This window comes from Kogia breviceps, chromosome 2, assembly GCF_026419965.1.
Source record: "Kogia breviceps isolate mKogBre1 chromosome 2, mKogBre1 haplotype 1, whole genome shotgun sequence".
Lineage (NCBI taxonomy): Eukaryota > Metazoa > Chordata > Mammalia > Artiodactyla > Physeteridae > Kogia > Kogia breviceps.
In genome coordinates, this window is record NC_081311.1 from 112,689,697 (window position 1) to 112,715,673 (window position 25,977).

The following is a 25,977-nucleotide window of genomic DNA, read 5'->3' on the forward strand; positions in this document are numbered from 1 at the left end:
CATGGATGGACCTGGAGATTATCATACGAAGTGAAGTAAGTCAGAAAGAGAAAGACAAATATCATATAATATGTTTACATGCAGAATCTAAAAAAAAAATGATACAAATGAACTTATTTACAAAACAGAAACAGACACACAGACTTAGAGAATGAACTTATAATTACCAGAGGGTAAGAGCTGGGGGAGGGATAGACTGGGAGGTTGGGATTGACCTATACACACTGCTATATTTAAAATACATAACCAACAAGGACCTACTGTATAGCACAGGGAACTCTGTTCAATATTCTGTAATAACCTAAATGGGAAATGAACTTGACAAAGAATAAACACATGTGTATGTATAATTGAATCACTTTGCTATACACCAGAAACTAACACAATATTGTTAATCAACTATGCTCCAATATAAAATAAACATTAAAAAAATAAATTAATTTTTTAAAAAAACATGCACCAATCATGTCTCCCTTTCCCCAGCTTTGTGGCAGCCTTGGACACAGACAGCCCAGAAACCACCAGAGGGGATAGATGGGTTTTGGAGCTCCCCCAAAAGCCCAATTTCCAGGTAATTGTTCAATGTGGAAAGAAAGTCTTTTCAAGAAATTGTGCTGGATTTCCACATGCAAAAGAAAGAAGATGAAACTTCACATCATATATAAAAATTAACTCAAAATGTAGTGTAGACCTAAATGTAAGAGCTAAAACTGTACAACTATTAGAAGAATACATAGGAGTATATCTTAATGACCTTAGATTAGGCAATGGTTTCTCAGCTATGACAGTAAAACACAAGCAACAAAAGAAAAATAACAAGCGAACTTCATCCAAAAAAAAAAAAAAAAAAAAAAAGAAAGAACTTTTGAGCTTCAAAGGACAATATCCAGAAAGTGAAAAGGTGAAAAAACAACCTACAAAATGGGACAAAATATTTCTAAAGCACATATCTGATTAGGGACTTGTATCTAGAATATGTAAAGGACAACTATGACTCAAAACTAAAAAGATAAATAACCGAGTTTAAAACTGGGCAAAGGTTTTGAACAGGCATGTTGTCCAGGAAGATACACAAATGACCAATAAGCACAAGAAAAGATGCTCAACGTGTTAGTCATAAGGGAATAAAGTCAAGCACAATGAGATAACACTTTGCACCCACTAGGATGACTATAATAAAAAACAAAAGATGGACAGTAAAAACTCATGGAAATTGATTGTGTAGAAACTGAAGCCCTCGTACATTGCTGATGGGGTTTTAAAATGAAGTAGCCACTCTGGAAAACAGTTTGGCAGTTCCTGAAAACGTTAAATATTGAGTTACCATATGATCCAGCAATTCCATTCTTAGTTTTCACCCAAGAAAAATGAAATGCATGTCCACACAAAAACTTGTACATAAATATTCACAGAATTACTCATAATAAGCAAAAATTGGAAACAATCCAAATGCCCAACAACCGATAAATGGATAAACAAAATGTGGTATATCAATACAAGAGATTTCTATTCTACAATAAAAGGAAATAAAGTACTGATGTATGCTAAAACATGGTTGAACATTGAAAACATTATGACAAGTGAAAGAAGTCAGTCAGAAAAGACCACATACTCTACGATTCCATTTTTATAAAGTAGAGACAGAAAATAAATTAGTGGTTGTCAGGCCTGGGGTAGGGGTTGATGGGGAGTGACTTTTAATGCCTGTGGCGTTTGTTGAGAGTGTGATTAAAATATAATAATATTAGATAGCAGTAATGGTTGTATCGCTCTCTAAATATACCATAAATCATTGAAGTGTATATCTCAATCTATCTGTTATAAGAAAAAAGAAATATGGTAATAAGTGTGGAACTTTATAAAGAGTAAAAAACTGTACATATACTATTTTTAGTTCACTGTTAACTAAAAATCATATATTTTTTACCTCATTCAGATTAATCTGTATAACTTTCCTCAGCTCTGAAAACTTTTCTATCTATATAAGGAAAGACAATGTAACATTCTGACAATTTAATGTTTTCCTCCTCTGTGTATTTGTGCTAGTTGAATAAAGTTGAGAATTCATCCATTAAAAATTAACATCTTATTAAAACTCAATAATTCAGAAAATATAAAAAGAACGCAAAGGAATTAGAAAAAATAAAATAACTACAGCAACTGATAAGATAGAGAAAAATAGATTATCAAAAAAACCCAAAGTCATTTGTTTGAAAGACTAATAAAGTATAGATAAACCTATGGCAGGACCAATACATATACAGGTAGATATACATATATATATACAATATATGTACAAATGAACAGAAGGAATGAAAGTAGGAAATAGTTAAGAATATATAAAATAAAAAGATAGAGTGAGATATATACTTTAATAATATATGAAAATAGGTAAAAATAAGACTTTTTCTAGAGAAATATTACCCAAATTTCATATATTTCACAATTTTCATATATTTCAAAAGAACTATAAAATAATTTAATGCAACCTCCACTCTGAAAAAAGCTTAGGTGTAAGGGACAGAAATAAGCTTATAAAACAGACTGTTCAAAGGCATCATGGGAATCTGAGAGCACACAGTACATAGAGATGGCCTGGATCTTTGGAATGGCTTGTAAAAGCTCTTGCTTTGGAGTCAGGAGGAATTAAGCGCAAAAGCTCTTCTCTAACATCTCTTTACCACAAAGCTCTGGGCAAACGAAGTAACCTTCTCTGTCTCAGTTTCCATAGGTATAAAATCAGAGAATTAATAATATCTAATTGGCTTCTTAGGAGTTATAAATAAATTACCTATGACATTTTAGATGCTTGATAAATGGTAGCTAACAGTAATATTATAATTAAATTTAAGAAATTATTTATATGGAGTTTGGGATTAACATATACACACTACCATATAGAAAATAGATAACCAACAAGGACCTACTATTGTATAAAACAGATAACCACAGTGAACTATACTTAATATTTTGTAATAACCTATAAGGGAAACAAATCTGAAAGGCATATATATACATATATAAAACCAAATCACTTGGTTGTGCACCTGAAACTAACACAACATTGTAAATCAACCACACTTCAATAAAAAATAAATAAAAATAAAAAGAGAAAGAAAAGAAAGAAACGATTCATAGAGGTGAGAGTTTTGAATAGAGTATAGGATTCAGATTTCCAGAGAGAATGTAGAAGATACTGTCATACTGAAAAGTCATAGATGGCAATGAGCAGCGTACATGAAGGAGATGGTAAAATGAAGTCATATATGTGAAAGTATTTTACATTCTTGGCCATGATGCATTTATTGTCATTACTAATGACGAAACCAGAAATAATGTGCGTGGAGTGGAAACCCACAGTGGAAGACAATGAAACATCAGATTGGAGAGACTAAATGAACAAAAATGAAGAAAGCCCTTAATGTCGGGCTGAGGATATGAGGTTCTTTTCATAAATAATGAAGAGTTACTTTAAAATCATGGATGGAGACTGATATGTAAAACTCTTACTTTATTAAGATAAATAAAGGAATGGATGGCCAGATTGTAAACCACCACAGCTTCACTGCCCTGATCTCTTCACCTTTATCTTCCATTATTCCCCAAGGTAGCCCATCTGCTTAACATCACTTTATTCTTTACTATATGTCTGAGCTCTTTTCATCAATTCTCATCTTCCAGATCTGGATTACCCTCTCCCTTTTCAATAAAAATATTATATTCCTTCAACTTTTTGATATTTTACTTCTCACAAACTGTAGAAACAAGAGGATGATAAAAAATAGGCCAGAAGGAAGACTGCCATCATCATTACAACATGCCTGGACTGTGCTGTGGCACAGATGCTTTTTTTTTTAGAATTAAAGTTTGGGTGCAATAAAAAAAAATTTGTTTAAATAAATTAAAAAATGGAGTAAATGGAGCTCCAAATCAACTATAACTCAATAAAAAAATATAAGGTAAATGGGATTCCAAAAAATAAAAAAGTATGGGTGATAGGCACAGTGTACTGCTAGGTGATCATTATGTTTATGTAGTTTTGTATTTACATCCATGATCTCTTTCTTTAAAAAGATATAAGTTTTAAAATAAATACAGTTATAAAAAAACCTTTAGGGCTTCCCTGGTGGCGCAGTGGTTGAGAATCCGCCTGCCAATGCAGGGGATACGGGTTCGTGCCCCGGTCGGGAAGATCCCACATGCCGCGGAGCGGCTGGGCCCGTGAGCCATGGCCGCTGGGCCTGCGCATCCGGAGCCTGTGCCCCGCAACGGGAGAGGCCACAACAGTGAGAGGCCCGCATACCACAAAAAAAAAAAATAATAAAAAATAAAAATAAAAATAAAAATAAAAAAACCTTTAAAAAAACGAGCGATTAGGAACAAAGAAATATATTGGTGGGTAAATCTTACCTAATTCAGGCTAAAAGAAAATAAAAGGGAGATGCTACAATGTTCTTTCCAATGTTACTAGAAATATGCTGCAAATTTGTAAGTAGGCTACCTACCAAACAGCAAAGAAACCAGAGATAGAAAAGAAATGCAGTCAGTAGCAATAGTCTGGGTTTTCATAAGTAAAAAGAAAATACTTCAGAGAAAGGTGATTAATAAATTATGTATTAAAGAGGGAACATGTAAGGCACTGATAAAATAAAGTATCCAGGTACCCAAGAGAAGTGAGATTTATTTTTATTAAATTAAAAAAAGATTATAAAAATAGTATTTTGGGGCTTCCCTGGTGGCGCAGTGGTTGAGAATCCGCCTGCCGATGCAGCGGACATGGGTTCGTGCCCCGGTCTAGGAAGATCCCACGTGCCGCGGAGCGGCTGGGCCCGTGAGCCTTGGCCACTGAGCCTGCGCATCCGGAGCCTGTGCTCCGCAATGGGAGAGGCCACAACAGTGAGAGGCCCGCGTACCACAAAAAAAAAAAAAAAAAAAAAAAAAAAAAAAAAAAAAAAAATTATAGTTACAAGTGAACTCAGAGAACATAGAGTAAGTTCAGCAATTCAGCCAATGGCAGAGTGTAAAGAATTTAGGAAGGGATGATTAGAAATAAATAAGAGACTATGAGACAATTACAGAGGAAAATTCAGGAGGAAAAAAATGGGTGAGTCATGCTTCTAATTTGAGGCATAAAGAGTCCTATTATTTTTAAAATGTCAAGAAGAATAAGGACAGATATTGCATTCAATAGAGAGAAGACATTTTAAAAAGAAGCACTCATCTTAAGAACGATGGGAAAAAAGAACAAAAGAAGAGCAAGAAAAAAGAAATTTCACTTTTAAAGTCCAATAATCAATAGTCAATTCATTTTTATTGAACTATGAATCTGCTGTAGGGTTTTTCAAAAAGAAATGATATGAATAAAACACCGAATAAATTTTTTTATGTATGAAAATTGGTTTAAATCAAAAATAAGTTTTAGGGCTTCCCTGGTGGCACAGTGGTTGAGAGTCCACCTGCCAATGCAGGGGACGCGGGTTCATGTCCCGGTCTGGGAAGATCCCACATGCCGCGGAGCGGCTGGGCCCGTGAGCCATGGCCGCTGAGCCTGCGCGTCCGGAGCCTGTGCTCCGCAACGGGAGAGGCCAACAGCAGTGAGAGGCCCGCGTACTGCAAAAAAAAAAAAAAAAAGTTTTAATACCTAACAAAACCTCTATTATCTGTAACAATATAAATGCTGATAATGGTATTTAATACACTGTATGTTGAGGAAGGTATAAATTACCAGCAGGTTAAAGTTTCCATGTAAGAAAAGCTCTGCACTAACTTTAAAAGGTAAAATATACTTTTGCTTCTCTGTTAAATTATAAACAAAGCCAGGTGTGAAATACAGCAATCTTAACAGTGAGAAATGATATGGTACTATTAGAATTTCTTTCTAAGCTGAGGGTAGAAGGGGTCAATTCCATTAGAAGAATTATCTTTGCACCTGGTAAATTATATTCAAATGTTGAATTGTTCTAATATTCTAATTGTTTTAATATTCAGCTTGAGTTGTGATTGATTTCACAGAGTACAAAGCCACTATAATAAGTCAATCATTTTGTCATCTGTATCCAAAAACCAGACATAGAGCCAATTCTCATGTAAAACATGATTATAAATATATCTGAGGTCAAAGTTTGATCTATCATTTCCCTACTCCAAACATGTAGATGAAATGGCTATTCTTATTACAACAAACTGCTATTTTTTTCCAGCTTCTCATGCCAATTACGTTGTGCAAGAATTTTGAAGGAGAGTTAGATAAATGTTTGTGAAACTTATGCCTCTAGGACTCAAATTTTAACAGCTTGGAGAAAACAACTACAAGACAACATTTGAAATAAAATAAGAAAATAATTTAACATTCCCTGAAAAAAAATCATGTTTTTAATTGCATATTATTTTATTGGATATTATGTAAAACACAAGAGAAAAATCTATAACTTGACTTCTGACTTCAAGATGCTTATTACTTTATTGGAGAAGTAAAGAGCAAAGGAAGAAGATAGAAATAAAAAAAGCAAATTAAAAATGTGACCACATATTTTCTTGGACAAATTCTAGATATAGAAAGGAGAAATAAGTGGAGAGCAAGAATATTTGGAAGAAGACTCTATTAAAGAAGAAAGATTTGACCTAGTAGGTTTTAAAAAATATCCAGGAGTTTTTGAGATAAAGAGAGAAAGTACAATATAAGCAGAAGAAACAAAATGAAAAAAGTTTATGATGTATGGGTTTTTAGGAGCCTGGGTACTCCTAATCAGAAATTTTTAAAGAATACAAAAACTGTAAGAAAAAAGTAAAAAAAAAATGAAAAGTTTACATAGAAAAAAGTATCAAATATATTCAAATACAATTATCAAAATTCAAAAAAAAACAATTTTTGATGGAGTAATATATGTACTTTTTAAAATTAATGCATTCAATAACAAGATTGAGCAGTGGGTCTAATGACTCCCATTATTGAAGCAGCAGTGGTTTTCAAAGCCTGAACATAAGTGATATTTTGCGATATTAGCAACAACTTTAACATGATATGAACATGCCTATCACTTCTATTGGAAACAGTCATAGTCGCTGCTAAGAACTGGTCTGTGGTATACATCCACAACTGAAAGAAATGTTAACCTTCAGTGAGAGATTAAAGAAAATAAAGGTGTAAAATTTTCCCTAACAAACTTCATAGACCCCTTCAATTCTATCCATGGACCTGTAAGTGTCCTGTGACTCAAATTAAGAATCTGGAGAAGACAGTGGGAAGTCACCATTCATTAAGCACCTAATGGGTATAGGGCACAGCAAAAAGTGCTTCATGTTATTCTTACAGCACGTTGTTATAATGGGAATTGATATTTGAAAGGTGAGAAAACTAAGGCTCAAGGAGTTTTAGGTAACGTGCCTGCAGCCACATACATAATGAATGCCATTTATAGGATTAGAGTTCAAATTTCAGATTCCACAGCCTTTGTTTGCTTCTCCTACTGTGGAATGTGATCTAGAGAATCAGCAGAATGTCTTAAATGGGCAATCAGAAGATGAACCCAGCCAAAGCAAGGAGTTGTTTTCAAGAGTAGTAGAAATACAGTTGGAAGTGTGGGACAGGGCCAGTCTTTGGAGGGTTCTAAAAAGCATTCAAAGAGAAATAAAAGTAAATGCTTTGGAGCATACAAAAATAAGCACCTAGGGAGGAAGATGTCAAATGCAGTTATTTAAGGAAAAGATAATCAGATGGACTGTAATGGTAGAGGATTATTGTAATATTTTCTGTCGAAAAGATTTTGAAGTAGGTCTAATATGACACATTATACCTGAATGCCTTTTCTAAAATTAGTTGTACCCATTATTGATTTTCTGAGGTATTTTTGCATTTTTTCTCAATATCTATTCTTAAATATAGCAAGATACACAACGCACATGCACACACACATATCACTTGCTATTCTTAAATATAGCAAAACACACATCTACTTACTGACACTTGTGCAACTTTCACCATCCACATCCAGCTTCCACCCTTCATAACACGAGCACTTGACTGTGTGCTTGTGTTGCTCACACACTTGACTGCACTTCAGATGATTGCTGCAATAATCTACAATTTCACATGTTTTATTGTCTCTGCTGAGTTGAAGTCCTTCAGGGCAAGAACAGACAATTCCTCTTCCAGGAACAACAGAACAGTGGTTGCTACAGCCTCCATTGTTCAGTGAACATTCATCTATAAAAGGAGAGGAACAGATTATAGGGCATCATCAATTGTTTTGCTCAATTAAATACTAATCATTGAACTCAATTCTCTAAGGCTGGAATTAGAGCAAGGATATTATAAATGAATGGAGAAAGCACTCTTTAGTTTTTTGTCCCAGAAGTTGGGGTAGGAATGATGAAAGAATTCATCTAATGACCAAATAGAGTTCTGTATGACAGAAATTGGGAATGGAAGATTTTCATGTCTATAAATCTTTGGAGTACACTTCATTTTACTCCACAGAACTAAAGTGAGTTCAATGTTTCCGTTATTACTGGAAAGATTATGCTGAGCCTTTTAGCAGTTATGCAAAATCAGTTTTTGCGGGCTTCCAAAAGGGACTCACATACACTGGTGATCTGAAAATCTGACTTATCTCAGTGTTTATAAATAAACAGGCATACACATGCACATGTATGTATTATATCTATATATCTTTTTCTACATCTATAGTGTAATTTATAATAATAATCCAGAATGGATTAGTTTGTCCTTTACTGGCTACAGATATTTATTTATTTACTTTTATTTTCTTAGATATTTATTTTTAAATTAGGTAAATTATACATTGTACTTCATATATTGGTTATTATTATTAATTCAATGAGGCCATGGAAACATAATAAATAATACACAAAAATACTTGACCTGGCATTTTGTCTGAAATAATCAGCAAGTAGACTGTTGTATAAAGAAACAGAACTTTTCTTTCAGGGCACTTATAGTTTATAATTACATATTAGATATATTTATTTATCATTCTATTTCATCACAAGATTGTAGGATCCATGAGGATATGTAAAATATTCATTCTGTTTACCAGGTATATCCCACAGCTAGCATAGTAACTAGCATAGAGTAAGCAGTTAAAAATATTTGTTGAATAACAAAATTTAACAAAATCATCCAGAAGCACACAACTGCCCCTAAATTGAGCTAGTATTTGTCCAACTGGGAAATTTCAAGATGTCATATTTACATCCTTGACGAAAATAGAAAATAATTGTTTTCACAACCATGATATTACCTATTATTATATACTATTAGGTACATAGTAATAAGGCCAAAGGAAGCATTGTCTGTCTTTGTTTTAAAAATATATTTGAGTAGTTTTCAAAGACTGTTCAGTTAGGTGTGTTTTGAGACATACTGAAAAGGAATGTTGTTCAATGATTGGCGAATTGCAATAATAATTACTTATATACCTCTAATATTTCCTGTTCTCTATGGAAATTCATCCAGCTCAAAAAATTGGACTGGAATGTAAGGCTTTCAAAAATATTCTCTACATATTTTAAACTTCTGTATGGGTCAACTATTCTTCACATTTGTCACCATAAAAGAAGTTACAGTAATAAGAAAAGAAAAATGATTACATTAACTGTTTTCTCTAAGAATTCAAGTTTGGCATTATTTTAGAAGAAAAAAAAATAGATTCATTTCTTGGTTCCTTCAAGTATGTTTGTTCACCTGTAATCATAATCATTTCAAAACAGCAGTCGTTTCAAAGTCTTTGCCCCATTTTGTTCCATTGACATTCTTTTTCAAGAGAATTACTGTAAAGAAATGTCATCATACACAGTGGGTGAAAAAAATTGTTACAATGCTTTTAGCTTATTTCAAGTACGACTGTTCTCTCAGCATTCAAATGTCTCTTTCTGACACTACCTGTGGAATTAAATCCTAGATTTTAGGATAAGCAAAATTCACGCTGAAACTCTACAACTTAATATATAAATTTAATGGCAATATTTGTATGGCTAGCCCCTTGTCAATTTCCCCTTAACCCTAAATCCTGCAGCTTCTTTTTAAATTTTTTGCTACCTGACAAAGACTCTTTCATTGACCAAACTCTAGTCAAGCAACTCTGAACCCTCAGTCTTGGCTGATAAAGCTGCAGACTCTCAGGACAAACAATTTCATTGTCTAATCCTCTCGCCAACCCCCTCTTCCCAAGCCAATAAGAGACTTGGACAAACACTAGCACAGTTTTTAACAGCTCATGGCAGCATCCCTAAAACGACCTCAGCCCTCCTTAAAGTGCCTTCCTAAGAAAGCTCCATGACATCATGATGCTGCAGAAATTCACTATTGTTTCCCCCAAAACCTGATGATAGGCAGATAGGGCCCTGAGCCCCATCTCAGCGCAGTTACTTTAGAAAACTTGCAATATAAATCCTTTCTCTGTACCTTTGAGATGTCAATCATCTACCACCCAGAACTGTTCCTCCCAACCCCAGGATCTGAAAGCCATCTTTTTAAAATGCAAACATTTAAGGAGATAACTCTCTCACCCTTACTCCCAACCCTGTGGGTACCTTGCTCTGACTTGTACCACTGCCTTCAGTCATAAAGATATGAGAAGTTTGTCTCTTCTCTGGGATGAGCAGCAATTAACAAACCCAGATGGCCTAGTCACATGGGTCAATGCCCCATTAACACCCCTTAGTGCCTTTCCCATAGCACATTCCAGCCTTTAAAAAGTTTCTCATCTTTTGTTTTGGTGAAGCTGATTTCAATTCATGTTTGATACTCTTCCCTATTGCAGTAATTATTACTGAGTAAATATCACTTTAACGAGTATACAGTTTTATCTTTGACATACCCTTATAACAAAAATTAACAGTTAACTCCCTTCTTGAATGACTGAAATCTCTTATTTGTTTCTTAAGTGCATATCTCTTTCCTCTTGAAATCACTTAAAATTCCCCCTGAAAAAATAATCTCTCCACCAGGAGTCAACTAATCTTCTTGAGCTCTCTCTTTTTTTAAAATTTTATAGACAAGATTTATTTGGAGAAAACAACCTCACTACCCAAACAATGGACGTTTACATCTCAAGACACCTCCCAAATATTAAGTCTACAGATTATAAGTCATTTTCATAAATTTTACATGTATTGAGGAACAGGATATGAATCAATCCCTGTTTTTGCTTCAATGGGGGTAGGGTAGAGTTGGGGGATAAAAAACAGCTATTTTAGATACAACTATTTGGAAGTTGACATGAAGAGGGCAAACCCTACATTTTCACCATCTGTAGCAAATGGTTTAAAAAACTCTTTCAACTTTGGGTATCTTTCTCTAAAATCCACTCTTTAGCTACAAGCCAATTCATGTCAATTATTTAAAGTTAATTCACTTGGTATATCGTTCATATTCACTGGGTAAATGATTCATTATGCCCATTGCTGCAGCACTCAAACCAACAACCCCGCCTGGCTGGACAGGGCCTAACCTAGTATCAGTTGGAAAAGGATTTGAAAACAAGAGACCGGAAGTGTCATTTCCCTACAGGAACCAATATTGCTGACCATCTACAAACTGACACTACAAAGGTACACATAAAAGCACCTTTTCAGAGAAAAGAAGAGCCTTCGGCAATTCAATCAATCCCTTGACCAGTGATTGTTTTTGTTTTTCATTGTTCTAATTCTCCCTCAACTTCACCTCATAAAGGACAGAGTATGTGAGTTCAATATGCCACAGTGCTGCAATCAGTACAAAAATGTCTTTTTATCTCCTCTGGTACTTCCACACCTAGCTTTACTGTGACCTTTTCCACTCCCGGTAACCATTTAAAATCTTTGAGCAAGGCTTCTTAGCTAATGAATACAGTAGCTTGATGAGCAAGAACTGATTTTCAATCTTGAAGTAGACAGAGAAGTGAATTCAGAAGAAATCCCCTTTTCTCTTTTATTTTCCCAATTTAGAGAGCAGAGAATAGGAAAATAAGGCTGCATTTTCTTATGATTCTCTTCATTTTTCTTTATGACTGTATTTTCTCTTTGCCTTTCATTTACTTCATTTAACCCAAAGGGTGAAGAAAAGATGGAAAAGCACTAATTTATTTCAAGACCTGTAGTGCATTAGGTATTATTACCATGATTTCCTAATAGATATCATCTCCATTTTTGTTATAAGGAAACTGACAATTCCAGAAATTAAGCCACCTGCTTAGGTGACTTAATTGAAGTAATTGAAGAATAGAATTCAAACTTGTCAAAATCTCATTTTTTTCTATAATTATACACTTTTAATTTTAAGACTGTTGATAGTTTCCTTCTTTTAGAATTGCTCTTACAAACTTCATGAGCAATTCTCATACATGGTAATGTAAGAGATCTTTCCATCCACCAAACTACTCCACCAGGGAGAACAAGTTGGGAGAAAAAGAAGTGAATACAGATAAACTAAGTCTGTCATCCTTTATTTGTAATTTTTAAATTTAATTTTAGGGTTTCTGTTTGTTTAAATGATAGCATCACTGAATGAAGACTGTTGCATTTACTGTTTCAAGGTTATTTTATAGAATCACAGATTATTTGGAAGAAAGAATGTTTTATTACATAAATTTAAAAAAGAATAACAGTCTTTTTTATTTCACTCAGTATGCTATTAATGCTCAATTCAGATCAATATATGATAACTTCGGGCTTAAATGTAGTTGTCTTTCCTATTTCCAATCAGGCAGGTTCATCATTTCCTAAAGTCATTTTCTCACAGCCTCAAGTCATCTCCATTATTGTTCTTATCATGCTGTAAATCTTCGTCATTACTCTATTGATGTCACCTTCAGTATTATCTAGAAAACATATTTTTAAAATCTCCTTGCCAAATCTCTGATCTCCCCACAGAGAAGGAAATGTAATTGCTTCATATGTGCTGGTGGCATAAGGAGATGGCTAGTGAAAAGTGATTTCAAAGCTCAAAAGTTATCACATTGAAATCATCATTTTAACTAGATAAAGCATACTAAAGAAAGCTACTGTATTAAAACTAAAAACTTTTGAGAAAATTATATAAAATCAAGTAATATTCTATTCATTTCATTATCCAGTTTCTTCCTTTCCTCTTTTTAAAAAAGGTTTCTGTTGTAATGATCCAAAGTCCTGACAAAATACATTGGGTGGTAGTAAATTTCATCCCATAGTTTAATAATAACAGGAGTCTTCTGTTCTGAGCAACTCACTGACAGAATATAATCAATTCAATTGTGGGAACATCACTGACTATTCAGAGATCTAAATGATGAACGCAGCTGTACAATTGTTAAGTTAGTTGGATCAGGTAGCCTTTTCTGCTTCATTTTTAGAGATTTCTGATCGTATTTAATTTTTTGAATAAATATACAGTGCCTGTAAAATGTAAACAGGATTCAACCCTAAAAGTTACATTTAAAGAAATGACTGGAAGGAACAAATGCTACTATAATAACTATCAGCTAGTGGACTAAAAGGTTCTAGTCTCCAGAAAGAAGCAATGCAGTGAAACGTGCAATACCACAGAGGTCGCCTTCATCAGACCCATCAGGACAATCCCTTCTCCCATTGCAGAGTTTCTCTGGCTGCAGGCAGACTGAAGTGTCATTAGCACAAGGGTACTTGGGTGGCCCACACAAGAAACTGTCACAGTCATCTTCGTCTGACTGATCTTCGCAATCGATATCTCCATCGCATACCCAGTCTTTGTTGATGCATCTCCCTTAAGAAAATAGCAACAACATGTATTTAATTTTTGCAATTAAGCCACTGAAATAATGAGTAGTCATTGTCTTCAGTCAGAGGCAGAACAAATTGCCATTAACAAGAAATCTATTTGCTGATAATTTGACATTTTCATGACAGCATTTGAGTAGTTCTTGTCCTCATTTTAACAGTGTTCTTAGAGTTAAAGCCTTGATATTTTCTTTAGTTTCAAGTTATTGCCTTACCCTATTAAAAAGAAATCTGTAACTCATTGAAAGTTTAATTACTTTTAAAAGCAAATTTTAAAGATATATTTATAGTAGTATAAGTCTTTTTCAGAGCCCTAAATTTAGATAAGTGTTATCACTGTATTTTGGAGCCCTAAAATTAAGCAAATGCTTTATTTTTGAAGGTGAAGATGTTCTTCTATTTACATTTATAACCTTAGCAACTCAACTCCTCACATTCAGACTTATGTACATGCCCTTTCATAGAAGAATGTAAAATGTTACTAAACATTTTAGTAGCTAAGATATATACAGACAAAATTTAGAGAAATATGTTTATTGACTTTGAAAGAAAAAAATGAAGTGATTATTGTTTAGCTAGAATGTTTCAAAAGTAACAATGTGAAATTCCTAGAAAGCGATGGGTATTGACTATGTAAACTGTTTTTTTTGTTGCAAATTATTCTTTCTTTCCAGAATGTTTGTATTTTTCTTCTAATTAATCCTCTTTTCTATTATACAATGTTAATGTGTAATATGAATAAAAGATGTTCCTAAAGATAAATACTGGTTATTGGTTGACTACACCAACATCTCATAAAATGAGTAGGGCAAATAAAAGGGAAATGGAAAAATGTTAGATTGTATATGTCTAAGAGTCATTATGTATTTAAATGTCTTCTTCAAACTTAAGGCTACTGAATTTTAAAATATTTGTGAAAAGATGTTTATTTATAGAAATATATTAATAATTCTCTATGCTACTATATATCAAATAAGAGAAAAACACAAATGATCAGTTCCACAGTTAATATAAATAAATTTGATAATATTCAACATTATTTATTGATCAAAATACTCTTAAAATGAATTATTTTATTCACATAAAATGAACACTTCATTAATGAATTTGAATATACATGGAGGAACATTATAAAATTTTGCTTTAACATCATAAATAAAACTAATAATGCTATTGCCTGGAAATATTATGTAATGTAATTAGACAATAGAAAGAAATGAGGTATAAAACTAGAAAAGAATATCATTACATGCAGTTAATATAATCACATAATTATAAATCAATAAAAACTAAATAAGAACTATAAGAAACTAAGAATTTAAAAAATATATAGTTTCAAAAATTATACAAAAATCAATAGATTTCATATATACAAAGATAATATAGTAGAAGTAAAGGTCAACCAAAAAATCTACCATAAAACAAAGTATTTTGAGTTAAACTACACAAAAACTGTATATAATTTATATGAAAATTTAAAAGTTTATAAAGAAACTCAAAAGAAGCCTGGAATAAAGATATAGTTTGGTTTTAGAGAGGAAGATATATTAAAGGTATTATTTTTCCCCTAATTAATACCATCCCAATAAAATAGTAACAATATTATTGTAATCCCATGAATTTATCCTAAACTTAAGAAAATAAAACTGCAACTATCATAAGGAGTCTTCTAAAAAAAATACAGGAACACTGATTAGTAGGAACTATATATGCCAGATATTTAGAAGTGTTTTAAAGTAACATTGGTTAAATTTTTTTCATAACAGGATATCAATAAGCATCAATAATTAAGCAGCATAGAGACATGAGAAGTACAGTCATTGATGTATGTGGTTTTAATATACAAAAACTGGCAATTCAAAATAGTAGAGAATAAATAATTACAAAATTAATAATGTTAGGATTGTTGATGAGCCACCTGGAGAAAAAAAATGCTGAATCTTTACTTGATACTTACACCAAAAGAAATTATAGACAGATCAAAGAAGTGTTTTAAAATAATAACAATGATAATACACAAACATTCTAGAATAAAACAGCTATTAAAACAAAAACATTACAAACATAGAAAACATAAAGGACAAATTGATAAACTTAAATACTGTCCACACTGAGCAATAAAATCCAACTACAGAGTCAACATAAAATCAATAAAACAGAAAAAAAATCATTATATTTGACAAAAAGGGCATATTTCTTTAAAATAGAAAAGCCTCATAAATCAATATGATAAAGATCAATAAAACCATATAAGTGCAAGATTCACAATGAATCAATAATGGCTTACAAACGTAAGATGTTCAAAAAATCTTTCAATTAAAAAAGTAAACAAAAACAGCAATATGATAGCATTTTTTCTCTCAGATTGATTAAGATTAAAAAGTTGTATAACACCAAGATAGACTTGACAAGAGTATATAAAAACAACGCCAGTGTTGAAGGGGCTACAAATTGGGATAATCTCTCTGTAGGCCAATATTATGAAATCTAGTAAATTAAAAATGTATCAACTCCTCACCACAGTATTTCTAATTTCGGAATTTTCTTCATTGGTATATTTGCCGGATGTGCAAAGATGTATACGCAAGGATATGTGTTGCTGCTTTGTATATATTAGCAAAAGTCTGGTAACAACTTAAATCAGCACTGCAAGACTGGTAACATCAATTACAATGCATCCATACATTGAAATTATACACTTGAGTGAAAAACAATGAGATAATTCTGCATAAATTAAAATAAAACAATCTTCAAATCATGTTAATAAAAAAAGGCCTACACCTGAGTATGCTGTAGGCTTTCTTTTATATTAGGAGAGAATTATCTGTTTACCAATATCTGTGACTATATTTCCATACATATGTCAATATAAGCACATGCATAGGCTTGTCTCTACATGAATTCTTTCTGGAGGGTTACACAGGAAATAGTGAAAAGTGATTGCTTCTGGCGAGGAAGACGAGGTGCCTGGAGTAGGAGACAGATGGATTTTTCATTGAATCCTTTTGTGTTATTTTATTTTCCTTCCACTATATTTCCACGTAACTTTTCAAAAAAAAATACTAGCTCATTTTAAAATGATAAAGATGAAACATATACACATATGCCACAAAGTCAGATAGTTTCTACAAATACAGAGGTTACTCTGTGCCTTATACTTTCCTAGAGAGTTTAGGTAGTATAAGAAAGTCCTAAGACCTGTTCCCTGTCACCAAGGAGTTTATAATCTAGTTAGCAAGACAAGATCAATGCATAATACATATTTGTAGTCTAAAATATGACATCCTGTACTTAAGTATTAAATTGTATGGGATCATCTGCAAGTATAATAGAATGAAGGGAGAATTCAAGAATAATATAGTAATTTCCATTTTTAGTTTGTAAATCAAGATGCAGCTTACATTATTTTCCTCATACACACTCCATAATGACATTCTTAACCACTGACTCCAGAATGAGCTTAAAATTGTTTCAACAAACCCATCCATAAATCACTATCAATCTTTTAGAGTCAGAATGGCAGTAAAACCTATTTGCCATCCCTGATCTAAATGCTGCCTGGAAAAGGTAAAGAAAAATCTTATGCAAATGACTAATAACTTTAACATACATTATGTTACCAGAGATATGAATAAATATGAATACATAGCTTAGATAAAGTGTACAAATTTCAATAGCTCTCTCCTCCCACTGATTTTGCAGGGGATGTTTGAAACATAATTGCTTTTCCCTTTCTTGTTTGGTTTTAATTTTTATAAAAATGTAGATAAGAGAGTACACCAGGTATGATACATTTAGTTAAATTTCTGTTTCATGACCATTAATTGAATAAAACCCAAAAGCAAATGACCTTAGTAAATATGCTTAAAGAGTGTTGATTTTTACTTGATTTGTATCAAGACAAATACTTACATAGTGAAATCACTGGACATAACATAGTAAAAGGTCAAGTATTACAACTTCCCTTGTTTAAGCTCCTTCCTTTATATATATAAGAAAGTTGAAACTCAGATCAAATTAGTATTTTTAAAACAAAATAAAGATTAATAATTCTAAAATGTGTTACAGAAGTTATACACATCCAATATCTAAAAACACAAAATCTTTAAAAATAACTTTAAAAAATATTGTGCACAAATAAGTTCAAATAACCAAGTAAACCAAGTTCAAATTGTCTTTACTGATTCTTCTTTAGAGAGATATCACAGGTTAAAAAAATAATATTTGGTGTTTATTATCGAGTTGAGTTCTACATAATATTTTCTGGTTTATTTATAAAGACGTTTTCAACTTGATTCTTACTATGTGTGCAAGACACACTCTTGTGGGAATTGTAGTTTTGTCCTTTGAGCAAAGATAATAAGAATGGCCAAGCAACAAAAAATAGAAATAGTAAAAATCAGTATGTTGGTATCATGGCAGCTACTATAAGCACACACACACACACACACACACACACACACACACACACACACACTCTCTCTCTCTCTCTCTCTCTCTCTCTCATACACACACTCAGGACTTTGTAGGACTATTTTGATTTGTGTAACCTTGAAATATACAGTTTAGGTTAAAAGTAGAAAGTCAACAGCTATTGGAAAACTAAGAGGTCCTATGAATTCCTAGAAAATGTGCTGCTTTCTTCAAATAAACTTATATGATCACTTCCAAAGTTCCTTTTCTCTCTGTTAAACTGTTTTGGCTATTTTTTAAAAAATAGATTTATTAATTTGTGAACTGCTTGGCTTTCTTTTGTCTTTATGAAAGGCAACACGCTACAAGAGGACAATTTCTGTCCTGGGATATGACTGGCAGTTAATATCAAGAATATGGGTATGAAGAAAAGTGAATCTTTGCAAAAATCCAAAAGGATTTACTTAATAATATGATTTATTTTTTGAATATTGGTTTTTGAAATACAATTTGTCTTTTAATTTGTATACTACTAACCTTTAATCCCACATACATATTTATTTCTCTAACAATGTTTGGCTTTGACTCAATTCAGCAAATATTTATTGAGTATTTTGTACCTGTCTAGCTACTGAACACTGTAGGAAAATTGGAAAGACAAATTCCTGACCTTGTGGAGGAATAAGTTGAGTGGTGACAAATGTTCTATAAAAAAAGGATGAGATTTTAAAAAAAGCCTTATAACAATTACAGAGTGCTATGGAACTTCAAGGAACTAGAAAAGATGTATGATTGAAAGGCTGAGGAAGAGAAAGCTTTACTAAGATGTTATTTGGAAAGGTGTTTTGAAGAGTGGCAGGGAATAGTAGATACGGACACAAGAAAAAAGGCATTTCATCCAAACAGCTGTCTTATGTGTATACTCTTAACATTCGAATACCTACCCTCTGCAAAAGCAAATAAAAAGAAAGAGAGAGAGAACAATATAATAGTATGGTACTTTACTGCTGCTACTCAGTGGGAGTGTGTCAGGGCATAGATGGTGGAAGTAAATCAACTCTCCCTTAATTTGGTCCCTCTTCCATTTCTGAGTGAATCCACTATAAAATTATATTTTATATATTTATTCTTTGTTTTATGCTAAACATTTTCTTAATGATATAGCTTTATGTACAAATTTTCATCAAACTGTATATACAGAACCATGTATACTGAATTTTGTGGATGATTTTCAATGGTAATTTTGAACATAGGCAGTTTTAACTTTATTTGTTGAATCTATCCCACATATAAGATGCAACTCCTATATAAATGCATAGACAGAGCAGGGTGGGACTTGCTCCAGAGGCAGCAATAAAGTAGTTTGGGACTACAGTTCATGAAATGTTGATTCCTAATTCAAGAGTGTCTCCTAATCTTACAGTGGAGAACCACTGAAAGATTTTGAGGAAGTCTGTGATCAGGTCCCAGCTTATGAAGTAAGGGGAACCTAAAAACACGTGTAGAATGGATTGAAGATAAAAATTGTCAGGGAGAAAAATAGTAGACCACATAAAGGTCTGAGTGAGATATAATACAGACTTAACCTTAAGCTCTGATGTGTGAATGCAAAGAACAGAATGGGTGCTGTTAAGAGAAACTGTAGAGGTAGCACCAGTAGGACCTAGAAAATTATTACACGCTGGAAGTGTCAAAAGGTAGTTTCTGCTTTAAATTTAAATGTTTAGGAGAATGAAGATGTTTCTAACAGAAATAGAGGAGAGAGGAAGAATTTCTGGCTTTGGAGAGAAAGTGGGACATTGAGCACAGCAACAGAAAAAAATGGGTTTGAAGCGTGGGGTTCAACATCAGTGAAAGAAATTTGGGAGGCATTTACCTGGAGGTGATGGTTGAAACTTTGGGAACAGAAGAATTTGCTATGGACACCTCACAGAAAGATGAGAGGAGTAAAACAGAGAAATTAAGAGAAAGAACTGTACAATGTCTGAGATGGATTATGTATTCAACAGATATTTTTAAATTAAATATAAGGGATAGGCAAAGGGAAAAGGAGCAAGGGAAGGTGAAATAAAAATAGGAATCTAAATGGTGAGTGGAAAGAGGACAATTCAATATGAGATTTCGTAAGGAAAAGTTTCAAGGAAAGGATATGTATTGGAGAGAAAGGCCAAATATTGCAGAGAAAGAAGTCACTATACAGTATTAACAGTCAAAGGTATTGTTGATTAAGTTCATACTATGTTCTAGGCACGTTTTGTACTGTCTGTTGGTTATCATTATTAATATCTCTATTTTACAGATCAGAAAACCACCTTAGAGGTTTGGTAATCTATGAAAACTCACGTAGTTACCGAATGGCAAAGGAGGACTCAAGATTGAGAAGAGGATGGGCTGAAAAATCATTCCTGGTGACAACTGAAACAGCAATTTCCATCAAAAGCAGGGAGAAGATGGTAGATCGCAAAAGGTAAAAGAATGAATGAGAAAAAAGACATCGAGGTACACTATACAAGATGATTCAATGAAGGGAAGGAGGAAGACAGGAAAACTGATAAAATCAAATGTTTTTGAGGTTACTGTGCTAGGTATATTTATAAAGAGAAAGAAAAATTAGCATAGAGAAAGAAATTGAAGGCATGAGCAAGAAAAGCGACTAAGGTCCCATGGGATATAGGAGGTCACAGGATCAATAGCTAAAGAAGACACCTTCTGGGCAGAATGGAGGGTTTTTCCTAGTTAAGATACAGCATTAAAGGAGGAAAAGAGTAAGTATACAGCAAAGTGTTTAAAACTGCCAGTGGGAGTAATAAAAAGAGTAACGTACAAGGCTTATAAGAAGCTATATGCACAAAACATCTATTAGATTTAGAGCACATAGACAATGGAGAGCTCACCATGTTATTTTATCAGAAATGAATAAAAGTATACCATAGGGTCAGTTACAGGAAGGGGAAAAAAATTGCTCTATTTAGAAATTCTTCATATACAATCCACCATATAATTTTAACAAAATCACTATTCCATTGTAGGGTAAGTTTAGTTCTAATTATCCAGATTGATTTTTACCATAGATTAAACTCACCATTTCACTTTTTATTTACTGATACGACAATGGGGTAAGGGAAAAAAACTAAAACAAAAAAACCTAAACATAGAAAAGAATAACACTTTGCCATTCCCACAAGCCTACAATGGATTTTCATTACACGAGAGGATCAGAACAAAGGATGATGTTTATGAAGCTACTGTCAGAGTTAAATCCCCTTGTGTGCCAGTTAGTTTGTTACATTCTTCTGCTAAACACTACTTCATCCTTAACTCTTAATTCAACCTTGGGACCTTACTTGAAAATGTATGTTAATTTTTCTAGTGGAATCTAGAGTGAAAGGTGATGGGTCAACACCAATCTATCACTTGGAAAGACAGTCAGTTGTAAGGGGAGACTGTACAAGTATGACCCTCTCACTCTTTTTCCCTGGCCATCCTTTCCCCCTTTCAAAGACAAATATTGACAACAGTTTCTTGTGAAACCTTCTAGAAATATTATTATAGAGAAGAATATACTTGTGTTTATTTTCTTTTTATTTAAACAATATTACATATTATGCCCACCAATATGTTCATTGACTTTTCACTCAAAACTTAATCATAGGGAAATGTCCATATCAGTGTATTATAATGATTTCCATTTACTAAATTGTTGCAAGGTATTCTACCATATGGATATACCATAATGTTTCTACCTAGTGCCCTATTTTGGCCTATTTAGGTTGTTTGCGACATTTAGCTCTTAAAAACAATTTAGTGGCAAATAGCATATGAAAAGATGCTCCACATCATATGGCATTAGGGAAATGCAAATTAAAACAATACTACTATAAACCTATTCGAATGATGAAAATCCAAAACACTGATACACTCAAATACCGGCGACGGTATCGAGCAATAAAAATTCCTCATTCATTTCTGGTGGGAATGCAAAATTCCACAGCCACTTTGGAAGACAGTCTGGCAGTTTATTACAAAACCAAACATACTCTTACTGTATGATCCAGCAATCACACTACTTGGTATTTACCCAAATGAGATGAAAACTTATGTCCACACAAAAACCTATACACAAATGTTTATAGCCACTTCATAATTGCCAAAACTTGGAAGCAACCAAGTTGCCTTTCAGTAGGTTGAATGAATAAATAAACTGTGGTACAAGTAGACAATGGAATATCATTCAGTGTCAAAAAGAAATGAGCTAACAAGCCGTGAAAAGACATGGAGGAACCTAAATGAATGTTACTAAGTGAAAGAAGCCAATCTGAAAAGGCTGCACATACTATATGATTCCAGCTATATGACACTGTGGAAAAGTCAAAACTGTGGAGACAGTAAAAAGATCAGATGTTGCCAGGGTTTGGGGGGAAGGTGGGATGACAGGCAGAGCACAGAGGATTTTTAGGGCAGTGAAACTATGATACTATGATAGCACATATCATTACACATTTGTCAAAATCCGTAGTTTGTACAACATTGAGAGTGAACCCTAATGTAAACTACAGACTCTGGGTGATAATGATCTATCAGTGTAGGAATGCAGGGTCATTAATTGTAACAAATATACCAGAGGAGGATGTTTTTTCATGATGAATTATTCTCTTAATATATTGCTGGTTTTGTTCATATTTTATCTCAAATAACGGTAGTCATCAGAGAGTTTGTAATTTTTGTGTGTATGGGAGGTACTAACTTTCGTGGTTGGAAAATCAACATTATGTTGCTTAAAAGTTTCTATTCCTTTCTAATTCTCTGGAGGAGATAAAACAGCATTGTAGCAATGATTCTTAAATATCTGATAGAAATTTTCATCTGGACTTGAAGCTTTTGGTGGAATAATGACAGGGGTTATATATTGATTATTTTTTAAATTTTTATAAAATATATTGCCTATTTTTTTCCTTTCTAGAGTTAATTTTGGAAATTTATATTTTTAAAAAACTATATGATTTTATTAATACAGATTTTTATGTTCACTTCTATGATACTTCATAGATAGTTTCTTTAACTTTTATAATTTCTTCAGCATCTGTGATTATATTCCCATTCTCATTTTGTGCACTGCATTTTCAATGTGTTCTTCTTTATTAGGTCAGTTAATGTATTAGTGACTTTAGTTATTATTTCAACAACCTAATTCTTGACTTTTCACATTATTCTATTTTCTTTCTTTTTTCTAAATTCAAATATTAATTTGATTTTGTTTCCCTATGTTTTCTTTTGTTATTTTCTAACTTCTTGAGTTTGATGTTGCATTAGTCAGGATAAGCTATGCTGCAGTAACAAACCCTAAAATCCAGGGCCCTAACTCAGTAAAGGTGAATTGTTTGTTCATAAAAAAATCAGGGAAGGTAAGGTAGCCTTCGTCCATCTTGTATGTGTGCCCCCTCGACCCATACAGTAAGGAGATGCTCACTATAGCTTAACTGCCTTGCATGGAAATGATATAGTCCCTTCGACTCACAGTGCTTAGCTAGAACTAGTCATTTGACCCCAATCTAAATGCAAGGGAGTTGAGAAATACAGTAAAGCATAAGGAGTTGGTGAACACTGTGTCTGGTACACATTGTCCAAAAACTATTTTTTTAATTACTTAGTGTAAATACAGGTGTCTCAAATGTCTCAGAATAGTTTTAGCCTCTAATGATTTTAGAAAAATAAATACTACAAACATATAAATCATTTAAAAGTTTATGTCAATTACTTATAATTTTGTAAATTTTTAGTTACATATAATTCTATAAATTTTGAATATAAAATTTAAAATGTATTTTTGGTTCAGCCCCTCTAAGAGGGAAACTACTAGAACCAAACTTAAAAATGTATTATCCAGGATTCATAAAACTAAATATATGTTAACAATAACTAAAATTTCAAATGATGTCTTTTGTAAATTTATAGTATTTATACTTCTGAAATTGTTAAAGATTAAAAATACATTGAGAGTTTTGGGACACTCTGCATATAAATTTAGAAAGTTATGATTTTTCCCATGAGCAATGTATTATTTATATTAGATATATTCTGATAAGTATGTATCTTTATTTTGTAAAAGTTCTACAAGTTTAGTTTGATTCCCTCTAGAATTAAGATAAAAAATGTTGGGCTTCCCTTGTGGCGCAGTGGTTGAGAGTCCGCCTGCCGATGCAGGGGACATGGGTTCGTGCTCTGGTCCGGGAAGATCCCACATGCCGCCAGAGCGGCTGGGCCCGTGAGCCATGGCCGCTGGGCCTGCGCGTCCGGAGCCTGTGCTCCGCAGCGGGAGAGGCCACAGCAGTGAGAGGCCCGCGTACCGCAAAAAAAAAAAAGAAAAAAAAAAAAAGTTTTATTTTATTATTTAATTTCTAAGCGGAAGAGTGGTTTACGCTTCATAATTATGGGTTTATTATATGATAATCAGAGAATTCTGCCTGCATTATTTCTATTTCTTGGAATTTATTGAAGTTGTTTGTGACAACAAATGCTCATTTAAAAAATATTTCCCGAATCCTGTAAAAGAAGATTTATTTTTGGCCTTCTAAAAATAGTTATATTTTTATTAATTTGATCTAAACATTAATTCTTCAGATCTTCTACATCTGTATATACTCCTGCTGTTCTTTACATGAATTTCTAGAAGTGGGAAGGCTGGATCAAATTTACATTTCTACTAACAGCTGGGGGCCCTATTTTCCTTATAATCTTATCATCAATGTATAATGTCAAAGGTTTCATTTATTTTTCCATTCTGAAGAATGGCATTTCTGAGTTTCTTTTCCAAGAGAGAAGGACTTTCCTCCCCGGATTCCCTGACTATAATATACAGTTGATCCTCAAAAACATGGTGGTTAGGGGAACAGTTGAAAATCCAAGTTTAACTTTTGACTCCCCCCAAAGTTAACTACTAATCACCTACTGTTGACTGGAAACCTTAACATGTATTTTGTATGATATGTGTATTATATACTGTATTCTTACAATAAAGTAGGCTAAAGGAAAATATTATTAAGGAAAATCATAAGGAAGAGAAAATATGTTTACAGTACCTACCTTATCAATACCATAAGATTATGTTGTCTATTCACAAGATGAATCATCTGTCTGTCAGTGCCTACATCAATATTGTCTTATACAATACAAAATACTGTAGATTTTATATTATTTTTTTCATCAAAAATGAAAAGAATAATGTGAATAAGATTCATATGTATTTACGGGTATAATAATTCATGCATTGATAATGAAGAAGCAGCAATATGATTACTTCATGTTAGCCCAGGTATACAATAATGGATGAATTGTTATAAATTTTTTATGGCATATAGTACTACAGTCATATTCAGATTACAGCATTATAAACATCATTACATTAAAAAAAACCTGTGATAATAGGCCTTCTCCAATTATGAGTGAAAGAGGCATACTGTACGTAATGTGATTCTTTGAAAGCAAAGTTATAAAACATTAGGAAAATTAACACTATTAATTTTATGTTATATATCACTCACTTTATGTCTCTGTTAGGATAGGCTATCCACTTCAACACAAGTCTTGTACATGATGTTCTACATCATGAATACTTAGGTGATAATGACGATGATGACACAAAAACTTCTCATACAGTTCTTACTGTACAGTTATTAGATTTTTACACAAAGACACTCACACACAGATACAGCAGATAAGTTTATTAATAGTAGGACATGATGATTATTTACTATTTATTAAGTGGAAACAGACCATCATAAGAGCCTTCATTCTTGTCAACTTCATGTTGAGTAGGCTGAGGAGGAGGAGGAAAGG

At 32.9% G+C, this 25,977-nt stretch overlaps 1 protein-coding gene across 7 annotated transcripts in view; it reads right to left on the reverse strand.

Moving 5' to 3' along the window:
- LRP1B (LDL receptor related protein 1B) overlaps positions 1 to 25,977 on the reverse strand; it is a 1,895,525-nt gene that overhangs the window by 686,075 nt on the left and 1,183,473 nt on the right. For 6 of the 7 annotated variants that reach the window (XM_067025946.1, XM_067025948.1, XM_067025949.1 and 3 more), the window contains 2 exons: positions 13,517 to 13,717; positions 7,958 to 8,203 (listed from right to left, as the gene is read on the reverse strand). In XM_067025946.1, coding sequence (XP_066882047.1) covers positions 7,958 to 8,203; positions 13,517 to 13,717 — 447 coding nt within the window. The remainder of the gene's footprint in view (positions 1 to 7,957; positions 8,204 to 13,516; positions 13,718 to 25,977) is intronic. The other variant, XM_067025945.1, reaches the window with a different exon arrangement.